Source organism: Lampris incognitus, chromosome 20 (assembly GCF_029633865.1).
Source record: "Lampris incognitus isolate fLamInc1 chromosome 20, fLamInc1.hap2, whole genome shotgun sequence".
NCBI lineage: Eukaryota > Metazoa > Chordata > Actinopteri > Lampriformes > Lampridae > Lampris > Lampris incognitus.
The window spans coordinates 15686890-15712900 of NC_079230.1; the positions used below are offsets into that span (position 1 = coordinate 15686890).

At 45.0% G+C, this 26011-nt stretch overlaps 2 protein-coding genes across 4 annotated transcripts in view; one reads left to right on the top strand and one right to left on the bottom strand.

Moving 5' to 3' along the window:
• stk26 (serine/threonine protein kinase 26) overlaps positions 1-17728 on the bottom strand; it is a 25710-nt gene extending 7982 nt beyond the window's left edge. For all 3 annotated transcript variants that reach the window (XM_056299988.1, XM_056299987.1, XM_056299989.1), the window contains exons 1-5: positions 17514-17728; positions 2004-2072; positions 1583-1744; positions 876-932; positions 80-188 (exon numbers count right to left, since the gene is read on the bottom strand). In XM_056299988.1, the coding sequence (XP_056155963.1) occupies positions 80-188; positions 876-932; positions 1583-1744; positions 2004-2072; positions 17514-17534 (418 nt within the window). In that variant the 5' untranslated portion in view covers positions 17535-17728. The remainder of the gene's footprint in view (positions 1-79; positions 189-875; positions 933-1582; positions 1745-2003; positions 2073-17513) is intronic.
• A 784-nt stretch (positions 17729-18512) lies between these two features.
• Positions 18513-24916, top strand: zgc:77880 (zf-DHHC domain-containing protein). Its single transcript, XM_056300768.1, has 9 exons — positions 18513-18637; positions 19604-19692; positions 19961-20034; positions 21469-21581; positions 22540-22601; positions 23148-23268; positions 23635-23707; positions 24487-24640; positions 24825-24916. Exons 1-9 carry the CDS (start codon positions 18513-18515, stop codon positions 24914-24916), a joined length of 903 nt encoding a protein of 300 aa, XP_056156743.1.
• The last annotated feature ends 1095 nt before the right edge of the window (positions 24917-26011 follow it).

Here is a 26011-nt window from a genome sequence, read left to right on the forward strand (position 1 = left end):
GAATATACAGCATGGTCCCATAGAGCAAATGGCTTAGACTGCAGCAAGATTGAAGGGGGCAGGTTCATCCCATCTGTACCTTTAATGTCTCTGTGAATCTTCTTCTCTGAATGCAGGTAGTCCAGTCCTTTCAAGATCTCCTTTAGCATGGTAGCAATCTGAGACTCATCAAATGGACCTGCTCGAAGCTACACACACACACACACACACACACACACACACACACACACACACACACACACACACACACACACACACACACACACACACACACAGTATCATAAAGCCAAAGGCTGCATGTGGATATATAAACTGATCCTGTGTCAGTGCAAGCAAGATCTGACCTCTTGCCAAAAATTTAGCAAGGATTACCTCAAAAAAAAAAATGGCCGCGGGACATAAATTGTTGGAAACTGATCATTTGAAGGTGAAGCCATCTGTGATTCAACAAATGGCAACACCTAGGTGAAGAAGCTGCTGCAGTTAAACCAAAGCTCGCTATTAAATGCTATAAAAGAGAAAAGCCTTCATGTGTTGCTGGAAAGAATGGAAAACTCCACATCAGATAACTTTTCCATTGTGTTTTGTAACGAGTCCCTTCATCCGTGCTTCTTACACTGGATTTCATCATCTGCAAATGTCAAATGTCCACCATGTAAAAAAAAATAAAAATCTGGCTTTGCCAGCACAACCCATTTATTATCATATTCTCGAGTCCTTTCATTCTCTGCTAACTTCATACATGTTCCCTTCGGGGAGCAATAAAGTTCACTTCACGCGTGACTCATAACTTCATAACTTGTTTCACATGTTATGACACAGCGGGATGTATTTTGGCCACAGGGATCAGGTGAAACAACTGCCTCCGCACTCACCAAATCCAGAGCCGAGCCACCACCTAGATACTCCATGATGATCCATAGTTTACTGCCCTGAGAGGGGGAAACAGGAAGAGCAGTAAAAAAACAGATGGACAGAGAGAGAGAGAGGGAGAGAGCGAGTGAGAGGAAATTAACTTATTGTTCTGTATCCATGAACAGTGAATAAGCGAAATCTTTCAAGTACATTCAGATATGCCTTTGGTTATATATAGCCTCATAGGAATGAGTCTCTTATCCATGCCCCCACACACAGACATGCACACAACACACACACACACACACACACACACTCATCAGCAGTCATTCGGGGTCGAGTATGACCGTCCTCCCTCTGGGTCCTCAGATGGGTGTAGAGGCTGATCCTGGAGTCACATAACGGGACAGCTTTTTATGTGGAATGGCTGATGCGCCTGCAGCCACCACACGGGGTCCTTGGCAGGGGGTGGCCAGAGTTCAATGGCATGGGGAACCAAGATGATCGGGGACCACCCTCTGTTGCAGCCTTCATCCGCCTTCACTACTGCTGTGACCTGGAGACATCTTCCGCCAGTTCTGCCGTTCAGGTCTTTGTTGGATCGCGCTTCGTCTGGAACCTCCTCCTTGACCTGTCCGCCTTGGGTGACCCTACCAGGAGCCAAGCTCCAACACACGCACGCACGCACACACACGCACACACACACACACACACACACCCCTCTTACCTTCAGATACGAGCCGTAGTACTTAGTGATGTAGGGACTGTCACACTGACTGAGGACTGTGATCTCCTGCTGAATGTCCTCGATCTCATCCTCAGCCTCCTCCAAGTCAATGGTCTTAATGGCAACAACGCTCGTACTACGATTATCAATACCCTTAAAGACCTGGGGGGAAAGAAGAGGATTTAAAAGGTTTTAAAGGTGAAGGAAGGAGGAACGAGCAGAAGGGTAGAGAGGTGATCAGATGATGACAAAACAGAACCATCTTCACTGCAAAGCCCAGCGACACATACACACCGCCGTGAAAACACACGCAGCATCTCAAAAACAATGCGTAAAAATAAATAAAAGGGTTATTTTTTCTTTTGTTTCACAGTTAAAGATCATCTGTCGTCATGCAAACACAGGTATGTGAAGGTCTTACCTCGCCGAAGGATCCCTTGCCAATGCGATCCAACTTGGTAAACAACTCTTCTGGATCAACATGAGAACTCTGATGGAGAGAAGAGGAGATATGAGAGAGAGAGAGAGAGAGAGAGAGAGAGAGAGAGAGAGAGAGAGAGAGAGAGAGAGAGAGAGAGAGAGAGAGTCAAGGACCGAGACAAAGATACAGAGAGCGAGAGAGAGACACACACAGACAGAGAGACACACAGACAGAGAGAGAGAGACACACACACACACACACACACACACACACACACACACACACACACACACACACACACACACAGAGAGAGAGAGGGAGTCAGACACCGAGAGACAGACAGACAGAGAGAGTGAGAGACACACACAGACAGAGAGAGACACACACACACACACTCACACACACACACACAGAGACAGAGACAGACAGAGAGAGAGAGAGACACACACACAAACACACACACACACACACACAGACCGAGAGAGAGAGAGAGAGAGAGAGAGAGAGAGAGACAGACAGTGAGAGAGAGAGTGAGAGAGGGAGTGAGAGAGTGAGAGAGAGAGTGAGAGAGAGTGAGAGAGTGAGAGAGAGTGAGAGGGAGTGAGAGAGTGAGAGAGAGAGTGAGAGAGAGAGAGAGAGAGAGAGAGTGAGAGAGAGTACTACATAAGAGAAGCATACAAATTAAAGCAAGTTGCAAAAAAGAAATGTGGATTTTGAAAGCAACTGGGGAGAACTGAGAATAAAACATTGAAGACCACTTAAGAGAAAAGCAGAGATGGATGAAAGAACAAAAGGAGCGATGAAAACGAATAAAACTACAATCGGGGAAACGGTCGAGCCGGTTTAAAAGAGAGCGGTTTGATCTGAACTTTAACAGCACTTTAAAGCATCGCGTCAGCTTCAACAAACAACGGGACCAAGAAATCAAATCCGGACACGTGTTTTAAATGTGGGCGAAAGGAGGAAAAAGAAAAAGAAATATTTTAATTGGCACAAGACTCAAAAGGATGGGCGACCTTAACATTAAAACGCTACACTTTCTTTAGAAAAGCTTCTGAAAAGAAAAAGAAAAAGAAAGAATAAAGCTTCTGTTTCAGGGAGACAGAACACCAAAAATGTTTGCTATTTGTTTTTGCTCTCACTTGTTTGGTCGTACTCTTGTTTTTGCCTTGTCTGGGTTTTGTTTTTTGGGGTTTTTTTTTGTTAAGCACTTTGTGGCATTGTTTTAGAAAAGTGCTATATAAACAAATTATTATTATTATTATATTATTATTACTATTAATAAATGTACTTTAAAATTAAAAAAGTACAAAAATTATCATAGAATTGACAACGTTTTACATTTACAGCCATTTGAAACACATTTCGAGCAATTGCCAAACCCTTACAACACACACACACACACGCACACACACACACACCACTCACTTCCTCCTGTGTGTGTGACGGTTAGCGATAAGAGGAATCATCCTCTCACAGTTACACCACAGACAGGAACTCCAACATCTTCTGGAGGCTTCCCATTAGCCGGCACATCCCAGCTCCCGCCCCTCGGGGCCAACAAACCGCACCACGAAACCACCGAGTCACACGCTTGAATCCCAGCCCGCGACAGCGCCCTGTACAGAGCGAGGACACTCCTCGCCCTTCTGTACGTGTCAGGACGTGCGACTCCAACAGGGCCAGAGTTGCAAAACCTCCCTGTCTCAGTCTGTCTCAGTCCATTCAAAACCTCCCCATCTCAGTCTGTCTCAATCTGTTCAAAACCTGTCTGTCTCAGTCGGTCTCAGTCCGTTCAAAACCTGTCTGTCTCAGTCTGTCTCAGTCCGTTCAAAACCTCCTGTCTCAATCCGTTCAAAACCTCCCCGCCTCAGTCTGTCTCAATCTGTTCAAAACCTGTCTGTCTCAGTCTGTTCAAAACCTCCCCGTCTCAGTCTGTCTCAATCCGTTCAAAACCTCCCTGTCTCAGTCTGTCTCAATCTGTTCAAAACCTCCCTGTCTCAGTCTGTCTCAGTCCGTTCAAAACCTCCCTGTCTCAGTCTGTCTCAGTCCGTTCAAAACCTGTCTGTCTCAGTCTGTCTCAGTCCGTTCAAAACCTCCTGTCTCAATCCGTTCAAAACCTCCCCGTCTCAGTCTGTCTCAATCCATTCAAAACCTGTCTGTCTCAGTCTGTCTCAATCCGTTCAAAACCTCCCCGTCTCAGTCTGTCTCAATCCGTTCAAAACCTCCCTGTCTCAGTCTGTCTCAGTCCGTTCAAAACCTGTCTGTCTCAGTCCATTCAAAACCTCCCCGTCTCAGTCTGTCTCAATCCGTTCAAAACCTCCCTGTCTCAGTCTGTCTCAATCTGTTCAAAACCTCCCTGTCTCAGTCTGTCTCAGTCCGTTCAAAACCTGTCTGTCTCAGTCCATTCAAAACCTCCCCGTCTCAGTCTGTCTCAATCCGTTCAAAACCTCCCTGTCTCAGTCTGTCTCAATCTGTTCAAAACCTCCCTGTCTCAGTCTGTCTCAGTCCGTTCAAAACCTGTCTGTCTCAGTCTGTCTCAGTCCGTTCAAAACCTCCTGTCTCAATCCGTTCAAAACCTCCCCGTCTCAGTCTGTCTCAATCCATTCAAAACCTCCCTGTCTCAGTCTGTCTCAATCCGTTCAAAACCTCCCCGTCTCAGTCTGTCTCAATCCGTTCAAAACCTCCCTGTCTCAGTCTGTCTCAGTCCGTTCAAAGCCTCCCTGTCTCAGTCTGTCTCAGTCCGTTCAAAACCTGTCTGTCTCAGTCTGTCTCAGTCCGTTCAAAACCTCCTGTCTCAATCCGTTCAAAACCTGTCTGTCTCAATCCATTCAAAACCTCCCTGTCTCAGTCTGTCTCAATCCGTTCAAAACCTCCCCGTCTCAGTCTGTCTCAATCTGTTCAAAACCTCCCTGTCTCAGTCTGTCTCAGTCCGTTCAAAACCTCCCCGCCTCAGTCTGTCTCAATCTGTTCAAAACCTGTCTGTCTCAGTCTGTCTCAGTCCATTCAAAACCTCCCCGTCTCAGTCTGTCTCAATCTGTTCAAAACCTGTCTGTCTCAGTCTGTCTCAGTCCATTCAAAACCTCCCCGTCTCAGTCTGTCTCAGTCCGTTCAAAACCTCCTGTCTCAATCAGTTCAAAACCTCCCCGTCTCAGTCTGTTCAAAACCTGTCTGTCTCAGTCCGTTCAAAACCTGTCTGTCTCACTCTGTCTCAATCCATTCAAAACCTCCCTGTCTCAGTCTATCTCAATCCGTTCAAAACCTCCCTGTCTCAGTCTGTCTCAATCCATTCAAAACCTCCCTGTCTCAGTCTGTCTCAATCCATTCAAAACCTCCCTGTCTCAGTCTGTCTCAGTCCGTTCAAAACCTGTCTGTCTCAGTCTGTCTCAGTCCGTTCAAAACCTCCTGTCTCAATCCGTTCAAAACCTCCCCGTCTCAGTCTGTCTCAATCCATTCAAAACCTCCCTGTCTCAGTCTGTCTCAATCCGTTCAAAACCTCCCCGTCTCAGTCTGTCTCAATCCGTTCAAAACCTCCCTGTCTCAGTCTGTCTCAGTCCGTTCAAAACCTGTCTGTCTCAGTCCATTCAAAACCTCCCCGTCTCAGTCTGTCTCAATCCGTTCAAAACCTCCCTGTCTCAGTCTGTCTCAATCTGTTCAAAACCTCCCTGTCTCAGTCTGTCTCAGTCCGTTCAAAACCTGTCTGTCTCAGTCCATTCAAAACCTCCCCGTCTCAGTCTGTCTCAATCCGTTCAAAACCTCCCTGTCTCAGTCTGTCTCAATCTGTTCAAAACCTCCCTGTCTCAGTCTGTCTCAGTCCGTTCAAAACCTGTCTGTCTCAGTCCGTTCAAAACCTACTGTCTCAATCCGTTCAAAACCTCCCCGTCTCAGTCTGTCTCAATCCATTCAAAACCTCCCTGTCTCAGTCTGTCTCAATCCGTTCAAAACCTCCCTGTCTCAGTCTGTCTCAGTCCGTTCAAAACCTCCCTGTCTCAGTCTGTCTCAGTCCGTTCAAAACCTGTCTGTCTCAGTCTGTCTCAGTCCGTTCAAAACCTCCTGTCTCAATCCGTTCAAAACCTCCCCGTCTCAGTCTGTCTCAATCCATTCAAAACCTCCCTGTCTCAGTCTGTCTCAATCCGTTCAAAACCTCCCCGTCTCAGTCTGTCTCAATCTGTTCAAAACCTCCCTGTCTCAGTCTGTCTCAGTCCGTTCAAAACCTCCCCGCCTCAGTCTGTCTCAATCTGTTCAAAACCTGTCTGTCTCAGTCTGTCTCAGTCCATTCAAAACCTCCCCGTCTCAGTCTGTCTCAATCTGTTCAAAACCTGTCTGTCTCAGTCTGTCTCAGTCCATTCAAAACCTCCCCATCTCAGTCCGTTCAAAACCTCCTGTCTCAATCAGTTCAAAACCTCCCCGTCTCAGTCTGTTCAAAACCTGTCTGTCTCAGTCCGTTCAAAACCTGTCTGTCTCACTCTGTCTCAATCCATTCAAAACCTCCCTGTCTCAGTCTGTCTCAATCCGTTCAAAACCTCCCTGTCTCAGTCTGTCTCAATCCATTCAAAACCTCCCTGTCTCAGTCTGTCTCAATCCATTCAAAACCTCCCTGTCTCAGTCTGTCTCAATCCATTCAAAAACTCCCTGTCTCAGTCTGTCTCAATCCATTCAAAACCTCTCCGTCTCAGTCCGTTAATTTCTGACCTATGGAGCAGGAACGGTGCTCTGCAGGCAGGTCTTGGCTTAAACCAGCACTTGTTGTTATGCAAGCCACAAAACACACAGGCGTGTGCACGTGTGCTCCGTGATCATAGCCCCCTTCTGCGGTTCACAGCAGGATTCAACCGCTCGTCACTATCCGGCTCCTGTGCAGATGCTCCTGCGTGCAGCGAAAGGTGGTCGCGCCTACGATGCTGCTGACGCCTTGACAACGCAGCCGAACACTCGTTCATCCACAGGCCTTGGTCTCGCCTCGCGCCGTCTAGCGCTTCTTGTTATTGTCTTACTCTAAACCGTTTTGACTCTTGTGGAGCGCTTTGTGACCTTCCTCTGTGAACAGTGCTTCACTAAATAAGCTTTACTTTCTCACTTACACAGGAACTTCCTTCTGGATAGTCTGAGATGCTTTCTGAGCATCGCGTCCATGCTGTGCTCTTTATGATGGCCAGCAGACTAGTCAAACTTCTCATAGGTGCAAAAATCACTGGGCTGGGAGTGAAATAAAAGCACTCAACACTCAAATTAGAGCACACACACACACACACACACACACACACACACACACAATTCCTATGCCATTGGCTAATCTTTCAAACAGACTCAAAATAAGCAATAGTGCCGGAAGGGCTGGAATTATTGCCTCAACGAAACCCTTTATTACAAAAGAAGTCCCACACACACGCACACACAGACACACAGACACACACACACACACACACACACACACACACACACACAGAAACGGGAACAAAGGCACCTGCAAAGAAAGCACCCACGCAGCAAATATATGAAGACTAAAAAGGGACACAGACTGGCACATAGACATGGCGCCCACAGTTCTGCCACACCCTGTCAGTAAACACAGCGGTTAGTGTCTAATGATACTTCTTAGAGAGAGAGAGAGGGGGAGAGAGAGAGAGGGAGAGAGAAATACAGAACCTAAAAAAAAGTCTTCAACATTTCCTTGTCATCTTGCATGATTTGGGAATGGATGAATGGTGAGTGTGTTATGTCCACAGCAAAAGCCGTGTCTTGCCTTCTGACTCATTTGCAGCCAATAAGGAAGTGTGGCTGCTGTGTATTTAGATATCTGCCATGATGTAATAATATGCGTGACTATAACACTGGCGGGGCCTTTCGCGTAACTCCGGGCCAGTAAACATGGACTTGGGCCTCTTACTGTGTGCATCTCACACTGGATGTGTCACACACACCATGGTCCAGTCCTGGATGCAAAAAGTAAGGTTACCATCACAAAACTGGCTTCCCCGCAGAGGAGCTTCTTTTAAAACTTATTTTTCCCTCATTTCACTTGCTTCATAGCAAGTTTTATTCCCGAGGGGCGTCCGGGTAGCGTAGCGGTCTATTCCGCTGTCTAACAACACGGGGATCGCTGGTTTGAATCCCTGTGTTACCCCCGGCTCGGACGAGTGTCCCTACAGACACAATTGGCCGTGTCTGTGGATGGGAAGCCGGATTTGGGTGTGTGTCCTGGTCGCTGCACAAGCGCCGCCTTTGATCGGTTGGGGCGCCTGTTCGGGGGGGAGGGGGAACTGGGGAGAATAGCGTGATCCTCCCACGTGCTACGTCCCCCTGGCGAAACTCCTCACCGTCAGGTGAAAAGAAGCGGCTGGCGACTCCACATGTATGGGAGGAGGCATGTGGTAGTCTGCAGCCCTCCTCAGATCGGCAGAGGGGGTGGAGCAGCGACCGGGACGGCTCAGAAGAGTGGGGTAATTGGCTGGGCGCAATTGGGGAGAAAAATAGAAAAAAGTTTTATTCCTGAATCTCAACACTCCCCCGGTTTGTGTCATGGCTGCATTGGACGAGAGTCCACCCGGCAACCAAAACATCGCAAGTTTGATTCCTGCTTCTGCCGCATTCATTTGTACGCCAGAAATACACGTAATCTCCTGCCTGCTTCCCTCTCACCGGGTCACTCCAGATAAGACCACCAAAGACGTGATAACATGGACCAGATGAACACCCCATCACCCCGCCCCAAAGATAAACGCAAAAGATTGGAATAACGCTGACTCGATTCCGACACCAAACCTCTGAACAGGGAAGCAGTCGGAGTTCATCAGGGCACCTTTTATGAGCTGAGTGAGTTTACACACAATTTGTACTGCTCACATGAACCACATAGGACATCTGCATTATAACGCAGGTTATCTCAGCAGGCGTGGCGGCAAGGCCACTTAGCATGAGGGTCTTTTCTTCATAGAACGCAATAAACAAATGTCTCAAACAGTAATATATTAAAAAAAAAAAGCAAATAGTTGGTCTCTGCTGTATTCGTGAACACAGAGTAGCCTTCTCAAGTCAGGTAGAACTTTATTTTGGTTGCGTAGCAGTAAAGACAGTAAAAACACACAATCATCACAAAAACACACACGTAGTGAGTACCACTAAAATTAAAGCAATGTTGACCAAGTGTGGTTGGGCGGTCAGATGATATTATTATTTATATTATTATTTGAAGCCATAACCAGAAGGCAAGTTCTGAGTCTCTGGGTGCTGTCAGACAGGATGTATTCTGATTTCCTTATAAACTGCTCATTATGGAAATCAGACAGACTTTTCTGCTGAGTACCTGTGACACCGCTACAGACCTTGGTCACCTTCGTTGATGCATTTTCTTATTTAACATTGAGAGCAGCATGCCTACAGGTAGAATGTAAAAACCGACTCAATAGGGCGTCTGGGTAGCGTAGCGGTCTATCTCGTTGCCTACCAACATGGGGATCGCTGGTTTGAATCCCCGTGTTACCTACGGCTTGGTCAGGCATCTCTACAGACACAATTGACCTAATCTGCAGTTGGAAAACCGGATGTGGATATGTGTCCTGGTCGATGCACTAGCGCCTCCTCTGGTCGGTCGGGGCGCCTGTTCGGGGGGGGAGGGGGAACTGGGGGGAATAGCGTGATCCCCCCACATGCTACGTCCCCCTGGCGAAACACCTCACTATCAGGTGAAAAGAAGCGGCTGGCGACTCCATATATATCGGAGGAGGCATGTGGTAGTCTGCAGCCCTCCCCCTGATCGGCAGAGGGGATGGAGCAGTGACCGGAATGGCTTGGAAGACTGGGGTAATTGGCCAGGTACAATTGAGGAGAAAAAAGGGGGGGGAATTTTCAAAAAAGAAAACCCGACTCAATAAAAGATATGTAAAATAAAGTCGTCGGGGACCAGTCAACACTGAACTTTGCCAGCTTCTTCAAACAAAAAATGCCCTGCTAGCGCCCCCCCTCCCCAATATTGGTATTACAATCAAAGTTCAACTTATTATCAATTATAGGGCCCAAGTACTTGTATGACTCGATATCAACCTCCTCACCATTTTTTTGCATGGGTACGACACATACTAGAGGACAATTCTGGGGTGTTTTTTTTTTACAACTTGGGTGTTATTTTTACAGTTTTTTTTGCCATTGTGCATGTTGGTTATGATACCATTTTACTCTCAGGCTTCATTTTGGAGATCCTGATGAGCTACTTCCTGGTTCAACGTGCAGGAACAATGACTGGTTCACACCACCCACCGGTAGTCAGTGACACACTACCTGGACAGTACAGTGTATGTTTCACAGATGAATGGAAGTCATGTACACGGTCTAAATGAGCCATTAGGCTTCATTTTGTCCTGGCTGTTAAAAGGACAGGTTTATGGCTCCTGTTTGGTCGCCCAGTAAGATGCCATCAGCTGTATCATGCAGTGGTCCCCTGTCCCAAAATGGTCCCGTGTCCAGGTCTTTGGGATAGCTGGCTTTATATACCATGTATACAACAGCTTAGATTGCTTAATATACATGGGTAGCCTATGACGAGCGAAATATCCAAACGCAGAGAGAAACGAGGAAGAAGATGACAGATTACAAGAGGGAGGGGCTCACGCAAAAACACGAACTCCCAAATGTGAACTTTGACCCCTCTCCCCGTCTCATCCCGGTAAGGGGACCGTCGTGGAAGGGAGCAAGTTAGATCCAAGTTTGCATATTCGACTGCAGAATAGTCATAAAGGACCACAGAAGGGAACTTTGTTGTGGTAGATAAAGCATCACTGGCATGCGGGACTTTAAACTCCCACAGCACCACATGGGAAACCTTGTCCTTCTTCCAGCTTCTGAAAGGCATTACAAGTTAATGGTTAGCTTCAAGTTTGTCAAAAGTTAGGACTACCGAGCCGGTCCGGGATTTTGAATTTCGGCTCATCAGTTCAGGAAACTGCGGTGCGGATTTAAGTAAACTTCTGAGATACACTAATATTCACAAACCCCCCTTTCCAGATTCAGATAGGGTTTGAAATGCTGAGCTATCTCGAGTCACAATGTCAAACATACACGCTGCACATTTTAAAATGCTCAGTTTGAACGCTGAGTCAAGGCACTCCTCAAACTGGCAAACTACATAAGATAATATTCAACAAGTAAATTCAATTGGATCTTTAATCCCTCTCTCCTCATCTCTCCCTCGCTCTCTCTCAAACACAGATACGATGTTTCACAAACACACGGAAACACAATCTCTTTCTGTCACGCCGCCGCTTCTCTTTCTCGGGGTGCAGCACATGAAGGATCTGAAAGCATTGGAGGACAGGTGCAAACCATTAGTCGCTGCATGGAAAGTCAAATAGCAGGACCAAACAAACACACACATGCACACACACAAGCACACAAACACACACATACGGGAAAAGCAGACTGTGTGTGTGCACACACATGTGCCTGTGTGTGTCGCCAATCCTAGATAATCCTCCATACCGTCAATGTCTTTCCCTAGAGCTTGATTACTTGTCTGATCGGAAGATTTCAATCAGATGTATTCATGATTGCATATTGTACATGAAATGAAACGAAACATTGTTTCCCCCAGCCCATGGCGGTGCAACACAAAGACAAAAACACATATCCAAAAACTACAAGAACGACAAGAACACATATGTCCAAATTAACATATATTCCAACTAACCCATATATATCCAAACTAAACAAAAATCACTGTCCCAAGAAAATGAATGCCAGCCAGGATGACTGCTGTAACTGCTGGTCTACATGGGCTAGCAGTTAGCTTAGCCTGCCCTGCTTCCACGTCCTGTCAGACCGCCCTCGGTGTTCACTCCTCGGGCTTAGCTCCAGGCAGGGCCATGGTCCTTGGGTCCACCGGACGCAGCAAACCAAGCTCCCTCAGCCAGTCCAACGCCTACTCTCCCAGCCAGACACCTTCGACACACCTCCCCGCACTCCACACGACGACACTAAAAACACAGTCAACACTAGGCGAGGCCGCCGCCAGACCACCCTTGGTGTTATCGGAACTGCCGGTCTGTATGGGCTAGCAGTTAGCTTAGCCTGCCCCACTTCCGTGTCCTGTCAGACTGCCCTCGGTAATACCTCCTTGGGCGCAGCTCTGGGCAGGGCCGTGGTCTCTGGGCCCACAGGACACAGCAGATCAAGCTCTCCAAGCCATCTGGACAAAGGCACTGCATGGACGATACTGGGTGAGGCCGCCACAAACATGAATTCGTGCCGCCATCTTCCCACACCGGTACCGGGTAAGGCCACTGTAAACGTGAATTCGCGCTGCCATCTTCCCACACCGGAAGCGGAACAAGCATATAAGGCTTGAACATGCATTTCATAATGAACACATAATATGATGTTAGCGGTTAGGTAAACAAAGTAATAAATTAAATGAGCTTTGTTTTGCAACTACACCATAGTGGCCATACGTGCATTGGAATGGAACAATCTGTACAATACCCAAACTTTAAGATTTTATGATTACAGATTTTTCATTTAATTCAAGACCTTGAGAGCTGTGGCCTGTGTTTGCATTTTCATCCACATCTCCCATCTCCATTGCTCTCCTCCAGACCTTAAATCTTAACTGGATGTTAACATTTTTGTTGGTATATTATAGGATGACAGCCACTAAAAATATGACTGTCAGCTAGGCTGAGTTTCCGGAGCTGGAGATTATTCTAGCCTATGTTCCAGCCACAATATCACAATATGACAATTACATGCCATCACACCATGGCCAAAAATTATTCTTTGCAAGACTACCATGCAGTAATGTGGTACAACAGTTGCTCTCAAAATACCAATATTTTGACTAGAGATACAAAACAAGCTGTGATTCGAAAAGAGGAAAGACTAAATGGTAAATGGACTGACTGCATTAATATAGCACTTTTCTAGTCTACCGACCACTCAAAGTGCTTTACAATGGATGCCTCATATCCCCCCATTCACACACACATTCATACACTGATGGAAGGCACCAACCTGCTCTTCAGGAACAGTTAAGGGTTCAGTGTCTTGCTCAAGGACACTTCAACACGCTCTCTGGAGGAGCCGGGGATCAAACCGGTGACCTTCCCATTACCAGAGAACCCGTTCTACCTCCTGAGCCACGCCGCCAAAGAGCAACAGCTTAATAAATGCATTCAAGGTGCAACAACTTAAGAAAATAAACCCGCAGACTCTAAACAAGTTAAGTCTGGGGTCTTCCAGGAGGTGAAAAAAGAAAACGTTTCCCACGGGACGCATTTCGCTGATGCACAACTTCCTGCGCTTTCATGCCAACAGCAGCGCGGCACGGTTGTATGAGCAGAGCATATGATGCATGTGATAATCTTGCATCACCTGCTGCTTGTTTTTCATGCAAAACACGAGGCAAACTTTAATCCGTCGACGAATAAAACTTGATGTTTCTTTGTTTTGTAAGGATTTACGCTGTGACCCCCCCCCCCACACAGACACACACACACACACACAAGCATTTTAGGTTCAACTGGTTCATATCAGCGTGGCACATGGTCAGCGGCCTCTTCCGGTCATCTGGCCAATATGAAAACTGTGTTTAAGATACATTACTTCATGTGTTTGGCGTCTGCAGATGAGAGAGAGAGAGGCAAAGTATGCTATCAATTACAGCCGAGGTTCCTTAAAATAAAATCGCTGGCATACTTGGACGCGAGCGCACAGCCACACCTGACGTTTAGTGCGGTGTGTTAAATAGTAACAAGGCCGAGATAAATGATAAGGTGCAGATGTGGGTCAAAGCTAGAAATAAAGAGCAAAGACTGGAGATGGGGGGGGGGGCTATTATCATCTCTGGTGCAGTGTGTGTTGTGGAGAGGGGGGGAGCGTGGGAGTAAAGTAGAGCAAAAAAATAGGAATATATCCATTTATTTTTCCTATTTGTACTGTATGAGAGCGAGAGAGAGACAGACAGACAGACAGAGAGAGAGAGAGACGTTTTAGAGGTCAATGAACTCTGCCTGGTCTGTTAAACAAGCAAACATTCTGCTGCCTAGGAAAACTTGGATAAGGCTGTGGAAACTTTGTGTGTGTCTGTGTGTGTGAGAGATAGAGGGAACCGAAAGAGAGTGAGGGGCTGTGAGAGAAAAAGCTTTGTTTTTATTAACAAGTGATGTCCAAACATCCTCACAAGGAAGAGGTGCATGTGTGTGAGTGTGAGTGTGTGTGTGTGTGTGTGTGTGTGTTGTTTGAGGTCATAGGCTACAGCTGCTAGGGGAGGAAGCAGAAAGACAGAATTCCCAACACTGACCTCTGCAGCACACTGTCATGTGAAAGCACAACAACACCGTCATGAACCAAAATGAAGAATGAACTTCCTTACTGCTTCACACTATATTGTTTCATCTGCTGGCTTTTTTTAATCTGGAGTCGTTTTTTTTTTTTTTTTTTAGTTTGTGTCGTTCTTCAAAACAACGGTCGCACACACGCGCCCGCACACAGACGCACACCCACACAGCTCTGATATCAAAACAACGGTCAGGAATGAGCTTCAACATCACTTTATAATATGGGCCATGATGAATAACTTTGACCTTCCTCCAAACTTTATCTGCCAAGATGGCAGCTGTGGCTTCCATCTCTGCTGCTCGAACTATGTGTACAAGTTTTTCCTTCTTGCAACGCTCCAAACAATTCAAACTCAGTTCAATATTCTCCATATCTGTATGTATTGCCACTATGGCGAGGGTTACTGCATCCGTAGCTGTCAAGCTATCAATCAATTAACCCCCCTCCTTTTTTTTCCTCCCAAATTGTACCCGTCCAATTACCCCACTCTTACAAACCGGACCGGTGGCTGCTCCACCCCCTCTGCTGATCCGGGGAGGGCTGCAGACTACCACATGCCTCCTCTGATACATGTGGAGTCGCCAGCTGCTTCTTTTCACCTGACAGGGAGGAGTTTCGCCAGGGGGATGTAGCGCGTGGGAGGATCACGCTATTCCCCCCAGTTCCCCCTCCTCCCCGAACAGGCGCCCCGACCGACCAGAGGAGGCGCTAGTGAAGCGACGAGGACACATACCCACATCTGGCTTCCCACCCAGACACAGCGGGATGCCCAACCAAGCCGGAGGTATATAAGCCCGGGATTCGAACCAGCGATCCCCGTGTTGGTAGGCAACGGAATAGACCGCCACGCCACCCGGACGCCCTATGATGAATAATTTTGACCTTTATCTGACAAGATGGCAGCTGTGGCTTCCATCTCTGTTCATGCTGTTCAAATTACGTGTACAAGTTTTTTCTCCTGGCAACGCTCAAAACAATTCAAACTCAGGTCAATATTCTCTAGATCTGTATATATTGCCACTATGGCTCGGATTACTTGCATCCATAGCTGTCAATCAAGTAGACTCTTATTATGGATCTTCCATTCAGTCAGGTGTCAACAGAGAATGTGCCTATTGTAAAGAGATCATCAGAGATTTGTAACTGAATCTTATCCAATGATCTTACCCAACTTTTTTAAAACCAACTTTTGGAACTGTTTTTGTTACCTTATGTTTAATTCATAATGAATTAATGACAAATTTGCCTGTGTTTCTGTGTGTGTGTGTGTGTGTGTGTGTGTGTGTGTGTGTGTGTGTGTGTGTGTGTGTGTGTGTGTGTGTGTGTGTGTGTGTGTGTGTGTGTGCATATCTATCAACACAAATAATCCATATCCAACTACTGAATGAGATCAAACATCTGTGATTTAGCTGTGATATAACAATACTTTGTATAACTACCAAAATAACCAGAAATTGTTTGAACATTATTTGCAATGACTTCATCAAAAGTGCGAGTTTGCTTGATAACTGGTTCTCTGTACTAGGGTCCAGCCAAAGTGGGGGTTTTTTCTTCTTCTTCAATCTGGCATCTAAATTACAAAACAGAAATGAACTACAATCCATGTGAACAGAAGTAATCTGAGCCATCAGGAGCAGCTGTCACAAGTTCGTCTATTGTGTTTTTTCATCAAAGCACAACTTCTCATAGCTGGCCTCAAAAGCAGGAAATATAAATTTTGTCTACATGTCATGGCAGCCAGTGTATTCTTAAGTTCATCAGCCATTTGGACCGCTGCATCAGCCAGCTCAGTAGCATTACAAAACAATGTCTAATTGATGGCTGGCAGACAGGTAAATCACCGTTACAGGTGAAGAGGATTTACATGGAGTTTGCTGGTGGCCATTTCCCACCCTCGCACAGGTGTACAAACACAGTCCCTTTCAATCTAGTCTGACACAGCCTGCAATTAGGACGTCACAAAAGAGAGGTCTAATCATGAGAGAACCCAACTTCTGAGAAGAGGCGCAGCCGTGGAACTACAAAGGATAGAAAGGACACACCCCGGTGCATCACCAAGGCTATTTCCCTACACATGGCCTCTGCAGAATTTCCACGACAGTGTGATGATGAGTGAATGTGCATGCGCACACAAGCAGTGAATTAGACTGAGAAAGGCTGTGTTAAGACACAAATACCACTCTGGTAGAGCATTAATGTAGACCAACAACACTTTTCCCATGGCAATGCAGCCACCCTCTTGAGCCTCATGCAATCTCCCAGTTTGGTTTCATAACATTCAAATCAAAAGGTCCTGAGTCAGTTTGAAAAGCCAGCAGGGGAAGATGGTCACACTGTCATGCTCTGGCAGGCTAGTGCTATTCGTTTCAATAGGCTGGCCTAGTAAAGCACGCAGCCCTAACTTCTTTTGGTGCATTTTCTTGTGTTTTGCTTATTTTCTTCACTCCATCCAATTAACGTTTGCATTTTCATTTAGTTTGTTCTTCTTTTATCACTACTGTCTCTATCTGTGCACTATCACTTAATGTAAGGCAGATTATATTTTAAGAGTACAAAATGTGCCATCATAGATAGGGTTTGGTTGATTAGTTTTTAAGGATCAAAAGGTCATGGCTCTGGTTTCAGATTTCATATTCGTGAATGTTGTTGGAAGGTTTGCGCAGTGCTCGTCTGTGCTAACGTTTCTCCTGTGAAGGCCGGAGGTGCACTCCGACGCCACTTCTGACAGTTTCACTACTGTTTGTTTTTGCATCGCAGCAACGGGTGTGTAGCAGCTGTTAGGTGTTGAGTGACGTCATAGCAGGCTTTGAAACCACTTCCGCTCCGCCCACCGGAGAGAAACAAAGCAGGCAAATCAGGCTCTCACTAGCAGGCCCGCGAGCAGGTAGACACACCTGGGACTCTAACAACAGCTAAGTGTTGTTAATTTGGGCGGGATGATTCATCCAAATCATTATGTTGTACAATGTCCTGACAGTAGCTTAGGTTGGAGTGAGAAAATGACAATGTTGAGGTTTTGTAATGGGAAAAATACCCTGGATTCACCGTTTCTTTAATTGAGGATGAGTCCCAGGACTGTACTATACACACTACACCGCTGACAGACTGTTTGGGGTGGTTGTAGCAACGCTTTAGAAGGTAAACGTGGGCCAAAATCTTTTGTTGCAGCGTCCACCTTTAACTTACCTGCATACCAGGAACTTCCATAGTTACTTCGATGTAACTCCGACTGTGGTCTCTTCAAAAGGCACTTATCCTCCTCCAGTTTTTAATCCGCTCTCTCTTCCGCGCTTCTCTGAACTCCAATCAAGCTTCGTCGCAAAATCCAACAGAAACGACGATTTACTCTCCTTTTTAAATGGGGACTCAGACCTACGCACACGGCCACGGCAACACACACCAGCAACAAAGTGCTCGACAAGAGGAATGACGACTTGGTCACTGCCCACTTTCAGGGAGGAGCAACAGACAGACGCGAGCGCGCGTACGTGCGCCCAGAAAGAATCCGAGAGGTGGAGGAGAGCAAAACAAAGACGATCTGTCACTGTTGTTCAGTTTGGCGCCACCTCATGACTGAGCAATCGTGGCGCTTCTATCTATCTATCTATCTATCTATCTATCTATCTATCTATCTATCTATCTATCTATCTATCTATCTATCTATCTATCTATCTATCTATCTATCTCACGCAAACGCGCGCGCGCGTACACAAACACACATACACTACTAGTATACGTCAGCAGCAACAATGAATCGGATGAATGCACATGGACACACACAGTTGGGAGTCTGTTGTCGAACACACACCAACTTCACTCTCTGGAATCATATTGGCATTTTTCTAATGTCTCTCATCATTCTGTGTCCTTAAACTCCCCTTTCTTTAATTCCACCTTTTATCCATCTATCTATCTATCTATCTATCTATCTATCTATCTATCTATCTATCTATCTATCTATCTATCTATCTATCTATCTATCTATCTATCTATCTATCTATTACGTTGAAGATTTGCCACTTAACGAATAAAGGAAGTCAATGTGAGGAAGTAATAGGCTCACAGGGGACATTAAAAGGAATTAACCAAAGACGTTTGAGCCGCGGCCGTCTGGTGTCGCGAGCCCCCCCTCTCCTCTGACGTCACCCCGGAAGTAAGGGGGACGGGGGGGGTGAGCCCAGAAAGATGGCCTTGCTACGCTGCAAGCGAGACCCTTGCGGCTTTATTTGTTTAATTTTAACGTATTTCAGCGTTTTTTATGCCGACTACGTGGTGATTCAATATGTCCTCGTCCCTGCCTATTCTGGGAGGTGAGTGTTTGCGCGTTTACGCGAAAGTCCTCGCGTTTTTACTCCTAAAGCGACATGGCGTCGGTGTATTTCTGGTGCTTCCATTCATCCGACACTTGTCAGTTATCGAGAGATTTGATAGCTTGTCAATTATCGGATGCTAATGATATGTTCTCTTTCGCCTGCTTCGTGTTAATTTGTTCCTTTCTAAAATAAGAAAAGGATGGATATCGAACAATTCGCTCTGTGCTCTGTTGACGTTGCTATTGAACTCAACACAAGATGCCTGAAGTTGGGTATTCGCTTTATTAGCTGGGCTTTTTTTATATGAAACGGCTGCAAAGCTAGTTTCTAAATTATTCCAAAATTGACAATGTTGTACCCTTGCCGTCTCGATTCATCCATTCATCCAACCATCCATCTATCTATTATTGGCGCCCACTTAATCCATTTCAGGGTCATAGGGGGTTGGAGTCTATCCCAGCAGGTATTGGGTGGAAGGCAGAAATACCCTGGACAGGTTCCAAACACAGTCACTTACATACCATTCACAACTATGGTCAATTTAGAGACTCCAAACATGCAAGTCTTTGGACTGTGAGAGGTAACCAGACTACCTGGAGAAAACCCCACGCAAACATGGTGAGAACATGCAAACTTCACACTGGCTGGAAGTGAACCCAGGTCCCTCTTGCTGTGAGGCAGCCATGCTCAAGACAGTCATTGTGTTGGTTAAATGTTGTCAGCAGTTTGCGTTTATCCCAGTTATTGTAAACAAATTGAACTGGCCAGCCACCTCCTTTCACACAGGACAGAGCTGTTGACACTTGCGCCGTAACTAGCTACCTTCTCTCATCTCATTCGACAAACCTCTGGCCATTTTCAGTGGGCTCATCCATTCAACAGTTGTGAAACAGAGAAAGAGAGATGTCCGGAAAAGTAATTGGTTTTGAGGTGTGAGAAATCTTTCTCTCTTCTTTTCGATAGCATATGGTGCAGTCTCCACGGATCAGCGTTCAACCTGATTCTTCTGCTGCTACTGGCCTGTCACTCCAAAGCAGTCTTCTCAGATCCTGGTTAGCATATGTGTGCACACACATGTGTTTGTGTGTGAATGTGCAAGAGTAAGATAGACATACAGTGTTTCTTTCTGTGTTTGGTTGTGAGATGCGTTTGTGTCTCACAATGCATTGCATATTTGCATGTCTTGTGTGTGCGTGCGTGCGTTCATGTGTTTGTGTTACATACAATTGTATGGAGTCGTTGAGGGTGCTTAGGACAAACTACAAGACTTAAATGATCTCATAAATCATATCTGCAAACTTTTTAACTGTGTGTATGCAGGTATGGTACCTCTTCCAGAAACGGCCATTGACTTCTCAGACCTGCGGTCCCAGTCTTCGCGGATGAATGAGAGGGTGAGTCACTCAATAATAATAATAACTTATACAGCACTTTTCAAAAACAAGTTAGAAAGTGCTTTACAAAGACGTTAAAACAAAAGAAATTGGCAGATAAATAATAAACAAAAGTAGAAATGTAACAGTAATAGCGACAAGGTATGAGTTGTTAACACACATTAAAAACAAGCAAGTAAAATGAAAGATTCAGAAGGGAAATAATTATTTGGGGATATTCTACCTGTCACAGTGGTTGTCGCCTTGGAAAAACCTTTTGTGTGGGCTCTAGGCTGTCAGATAATGGAGAAATGACTTTCACACTCCAGTTAGAATCGCCTAAAGACACCAGTGTTCACTTCCAATCAATTTAAGATTCTGGAGTTAGCCTTTGGTAAAAATGTCCTTTGAATGACATCAGATATCAGTTGCGCTACATTGATTCAATTCATCCTATTACTCAATAGAATTGCACAGTTATGAAACAAAATGTCCACTAAACCATTCCTTAATAACAACTTGAGCGGACTGTAGATATTTCAGTTGCAATATTTAGATGTTCCCCAATTTATCTGTTGAGCTGGTACATCAACTGGTCTTTCCTGGAGTGTTACGTAAGGCTTAACTATCTCCTGCAGTGACATTCTGTTAGTCATATTTTCAAGAACTAAATAATGAAATTAGAATTAGGTCTAACATTTTCACAGTTCTTATTTGTCCTCTTATTGTAGTCATTATTGGTTGAATGGCAAAAAAAGAAAAAGTTATTGACAATTTCACTAGTAGTTTATGTCAAGATCAACATTGACTTATTGCGTAAAATGTCATGTTATGTTGCTCTGGTTATGAGTGATGGCAAGATGACTGAAATTGACAGCTACTCTGTGGGAAGACATGTGCTATTCAAATACGTAGTTGTGGCAACCTGAATTAGCTACATTGGTAGTGTAATGACCACGGATGACTAGACTCGCTAGCCCTTGGCTAACGGGGCGGACCCTTTAATCGACTGGTTAGCGCAGTCGCCCGTGGTCCGTGCTACCTGGGTTCAGTTCTCGGCTGCTGTGGATTCCCGGCTGCCCCCTGAATTTGCTACATTTATGCCAATGTTAATACATGTCTGTCTGTATAAGACTTTTCTCAAGTCTGTGTGACCTCGTTATAAGCATTGATATTAGTATTCATGAGTATATTTGTCAAGTATGCTATGCCCTTTTGTTATTGTAAAATGCGGTGTCTCACATTTTGATTTGCATATGAGTGAGAGGGTGAGCCACACGCTGATGTAAACTTGAGATTTTCTGGAACCAGTAGCTCCCATCATGTCTCCAGATCGGTCAGGAAGTGCTGCTTTTCAGCATCCCCCTGCTTCACATTCATGCATAGGATTTTCCCACTATAAGCACCCTAAGTCGATGTTATGAATGACTCTTTGTGTTTCCTGCGTCCTCCAAGGGTTGCGAAGGTTGGACGGTGTGCAGTCGTTGTGAGACCTACAGACCTCCCAGAGCACACCACTGTCGGGTGTGCCAGAGGTGTATACGCCGCATGGACCACCACTGCCCATGGTGAGATTGCACGGCTATCGTGTCATGTCATGTCTTTCCACTTTCACCACTCCCCTCCTCCGACAGCCCCATTGTCTCTGCTAAAACACCATTATTCCATCTTTTTTCCCCTTTTTTAAATAGTGTTCTCTTCTCTCTGCTCTCGTCTCCTCAGATCTGCTCTCCTCTCTTTTTCAGAATGTCAGTGTCAGAATGTTTTGTAAGCAAAGGTGGCTTGTATATACATGAAATTCACTTTGAGGGTTGCTCACATGAAATGTATAAGAACATAGCACATCATTAAAAGAGTAGAATATCTAAGTTTAAAATGACAATTTTGAAAATTTACATCCCAACAAATGTAATCTTTCAAGTTTTTTGTCACTGGCATATTCAAAACTATAGCTAATCTAGTGGTGATCCACTGGTGACTTTTATTTGGAATGGATCTCTGGGATTTAGAGTGGTCACATATGAATACAGTTACCACCACCACCATTTGTGTCGGTAAGTTAAACATAAATGGCAGTCTTCAGGATTGTAACATTAAGTAGGCAAGGGAACTAAATCATTCAAGATTCAATAGGTCTCTTCTATGTAGTGTGCAAATGAAAAGTCAGGAGATGTAAGAAGTATCTAACAGGGTCACAAGAAGAACAAGTTTGAAAAAAGTGCTATAAAAGTGCAACTTGATTGATTGATTGATTGATTGATTGATTGATTGATTGATTGATTGATTGAAGCAAGTCTCTACTGTGTTCTTATGTAGGATAGTTGCGCTGATAAGAAACATCACCAGAAATGAATACAGCTCTGAGCAACATTGTCCTGAGTTCCCTCTCTTACATCCTCACCTGTAGTCCCATAATCCCCTCCTTTCTTCCCATCCACTTTCTTTTCGGTCTCTTCCCCTCATCCACACAATACCTTTGTGTGTGTGTGTGTGTGTGTGTGTGTGTGTGTGTGTGTGTGTGTTTAGGATCAACAACTGTGTCGGAGAGCTGAACCAGAAGTACTTCATCCAATTTCTGTTCTACACCGGTGAGTACATGTGCAAGGCTCTTAAAATACTGGTACTATGCTCTTTAATTACTCACACTACAGCAACCACTGTGCCACCAATACTTCAATTAGCATCACTATAGCTTTTATTACTATACTACCAATGCTGGTTTTCTTACCGCCATTACAAACATTACTTGTACCACTGCTGGTTTAACTATGATTCCAGCATTGCTACAACCACTACCACTGGTATTACTACTACTGCTACTACTGCTACTATCACTGTTATTGTGACTTAAAATTACTGCTACTACTGCCACTGCAGACATTGCTTCTTCTGCTTGCATCACTGTTAATACTTTAATTCTAGTTATTCTCACAGCCTTAAACATTTCTATCACTGCTCTAAGTATTATTATTCGTACTAGTATTAGGTACTCTTGCTGTTAGTGTTATAGGGCTTACTGTTAATCTAAACAATTTTCTATTATTTATCCTCTGTCTCATCACCAATCTTTCTTCATAACCCTCTGTCATTCCCTCCTTCTCTATTTAACCTCCTGTCTGTGTCTCTGTCTGTAGGCATGGCCAGTCTTTACTCAATGGTGTTGGTGGTGTCTGCCTGGGTGTGGAGGATCCGCAGCGAGAGGGATGGGGATGAAGAGAAAGAAGGAGAGGAGACTCCCAGCAAGCACCTGATAGTGTGAGTGTCTTAAGGCCTTAAGAACAGTGTCCTGCTGACCTCGGATTAAAGCCCACCAGTACACTGTCGTGGTGTCTTCCTTTCTCTGTATCCCTCTCCATTTTCCCATACTGTCTAAACAAATATACAATTTGTCATTTAGTCCATAAGTCGGCCAAGTCAATCACTTAGCCTGTCTGTTACGTACCTAGTCATTACATTTTAGATCACTGACCAATCCTCACTATTTTATACAGCCTATGTGATGCTGCAATCATGGGGCCCTTTGAAAACCCCTTGGAGTAAGGTGTTCTGATGATAGATATGACTTGTATTTACTTTCTGTCCGTCTCTGTCTTCATTTTTCTCATTCTCTTCCTCTCTCAGTGCACACTACATCATTCTCCTGGTGGAGTCCGTGTTGTTCGGTGTGTTTGTTATGGTGATCTTCTATGACCAGGTACACGCATGCATGTGCAGTCCATCTCCACACACATACACTCACTCACTCACTCACTCACTCACTCACTCACTCACTCACTCACTCACTCACTCACTCACTCACTCACTCACTCACTCACTCACACACACACATTCTTGTCTCTATTTCCTGCCTACACACTTGTACACCAAAGAACACAGTCTGTCCAGTCTAACGCCTCCTTTAAATGGACACATCTTTAGAAGCTAGCTGTTCTCTGTTGATTCTAATAGGGAATGCAAGGAAAGCTATTTTCATGGTGACGTCAGAACAAATGGGGTCTTTCTTTTTCATTTTTTTTTCAACCACGGGTTTAAAGTGATTTTGAAGAAAAATTAGAAGTTAAAATCTACTACTACTTTCGGCTGCTCCCATTAGGGGTTGCCACAACGGATCAAATTAACAGTTAGGATTATGATTGTAAAGTTAAATAACAATTTTAAAGGAAACGGATGGATGGATGTTTTTAGCTGTTATATATAATGGAATCAAAGAGCCCTCACACTCTTTCTATCCCCTGTGTCTTTACTTCTATCTCTTTTGCTTTTTAGCACAGTTAACATGTTTATTTCCTCCTTAACTATCTCCATCATCAACCTCCCATCCACCTTCTCTGTCTTCACCCCATGATCTCCATATTTCTTTCCCTCACTTCTCTCTCTCTCTCTCTCTCTCTCTCTCTCTCTGTCTCTCTGTCTCTCTATCTCTCTGTGTCTGTCTCTTTTTCTCTGTCTGTGTCTCTCTTTTTCTCTCTCTAGTTAGTGTCTATCATTACTGATGAGACTCCCATAGAGCAGATGAGGAATAGGCTGATGATGAAGGACAGAACCTCCTCTTCCTCCCAGCCCTCCCATCACCCAACACATACCCGCAAGCCCAAGCTCGCCCTACTACGGGAGGTCTTTGGAAGAGGTACGCATGCTGGTCAGTGTTTTGCGGTATCTGTGTGTAGGTGTGTACTAGTGATGTACAAATGTTTGGGGTTCAACAAAGTAATTGTTATTATCTTGCCTGTATCTTTCTTTCCCCCACTCTTGCTCCATGGCTTCCCATCTGTCTGTCTTTCCTTGTGCCTCCTTCTTTCTCTCTCACCCAGGCTCTGTTTTTTGCTGGCTTCTTCCTCTCCACTCCAGTCCTCCGTCTGTTGGCGGAATCAGCTACTCTGCTCTACCCGATTATGACGTCTGACCTTTGACCTGTGCAACAGAGACAAAAAAAAGATGTGGGAGATATGCCAAAATGGCAAGTGCGTGTGTGTGTGTGTGTGTGTGTGTGTGTGTGTGTGTGTGTGTGTGTGTGTGTGTGTGTGTGTTTTATACATGTCCGAGTGTGTGATGGCAGCTAGAAAGAGGAAGTAGCAAGTTCTTCTCAGACTGTGGTCTTAGAAATTTAACCTGAGAGAAGGAAAGGACTCGGATGTTCTGAATGATGAGAAATGATATGGATTTGTGTGTGTGTGTGTGTGTGTGTTTATATGTGCATGCGTGTGTGTGTGTGTGTGTGGGGCGGGGGTGCCTGCATGTGTGTATGTAAGACAGTGCAAGATGGTGGTGTGCACTTGTATTCCACCCCATGGCCCCCAAAGCAGATATGAAGTCTGTCATCCCTGGGACCTGAGCTCATAAACAAATACCTTCACCTTCTCATGACGGAGGGGACAAGCAGCCTTTGTTTTGTCCCCAACCACAGTTTAGCAAACAGTGGACCTCAGCTTTTTTTGGCACCCAAACACCTGGAAAAGGATGCTGTGCCTTCTCACCTGCTGTAGGTGGAGGGGGGGGCCGAATGACCAAACAGTTTATTTGATTTTTCCCTTCAGGGTTATGTTCTGTATTAATGTTATTGTAGAAAATGGGAGGGACTGCATATATATATTCATGATATTGTGGTGGGGCTGAGGGTGCCAGCCGACAGATGTTATCCTTCGGCAGACCACATTTACACCATTGTGACACAAGAATCAGCCCCTCTAACTGTCCCTCGCGGGTAGAAAGGATGTTGAGGGGGAAGGATTTGGCTTGAGATCAACTTCCTGTTTCATCAGGAATTTGACTCATTTAGCCCTGCAGTATAAAAAAAAAAGCTACAACTAAAAGAAAAGCAATGTCAGCTAAAGGGGATTCCACCAAATCATTTGCGTAGGTTATTTTTATTTATTTTTGTAATATGTGTTTGTGTGTATATGTGTATGTATGTATACATACTTTTTTTTAGCGTTGTATAGAGTGATATCTTTTCTTCTTTTTTTTATTATTTATTTTGAGGACAGTCAGTTTGCAGTAC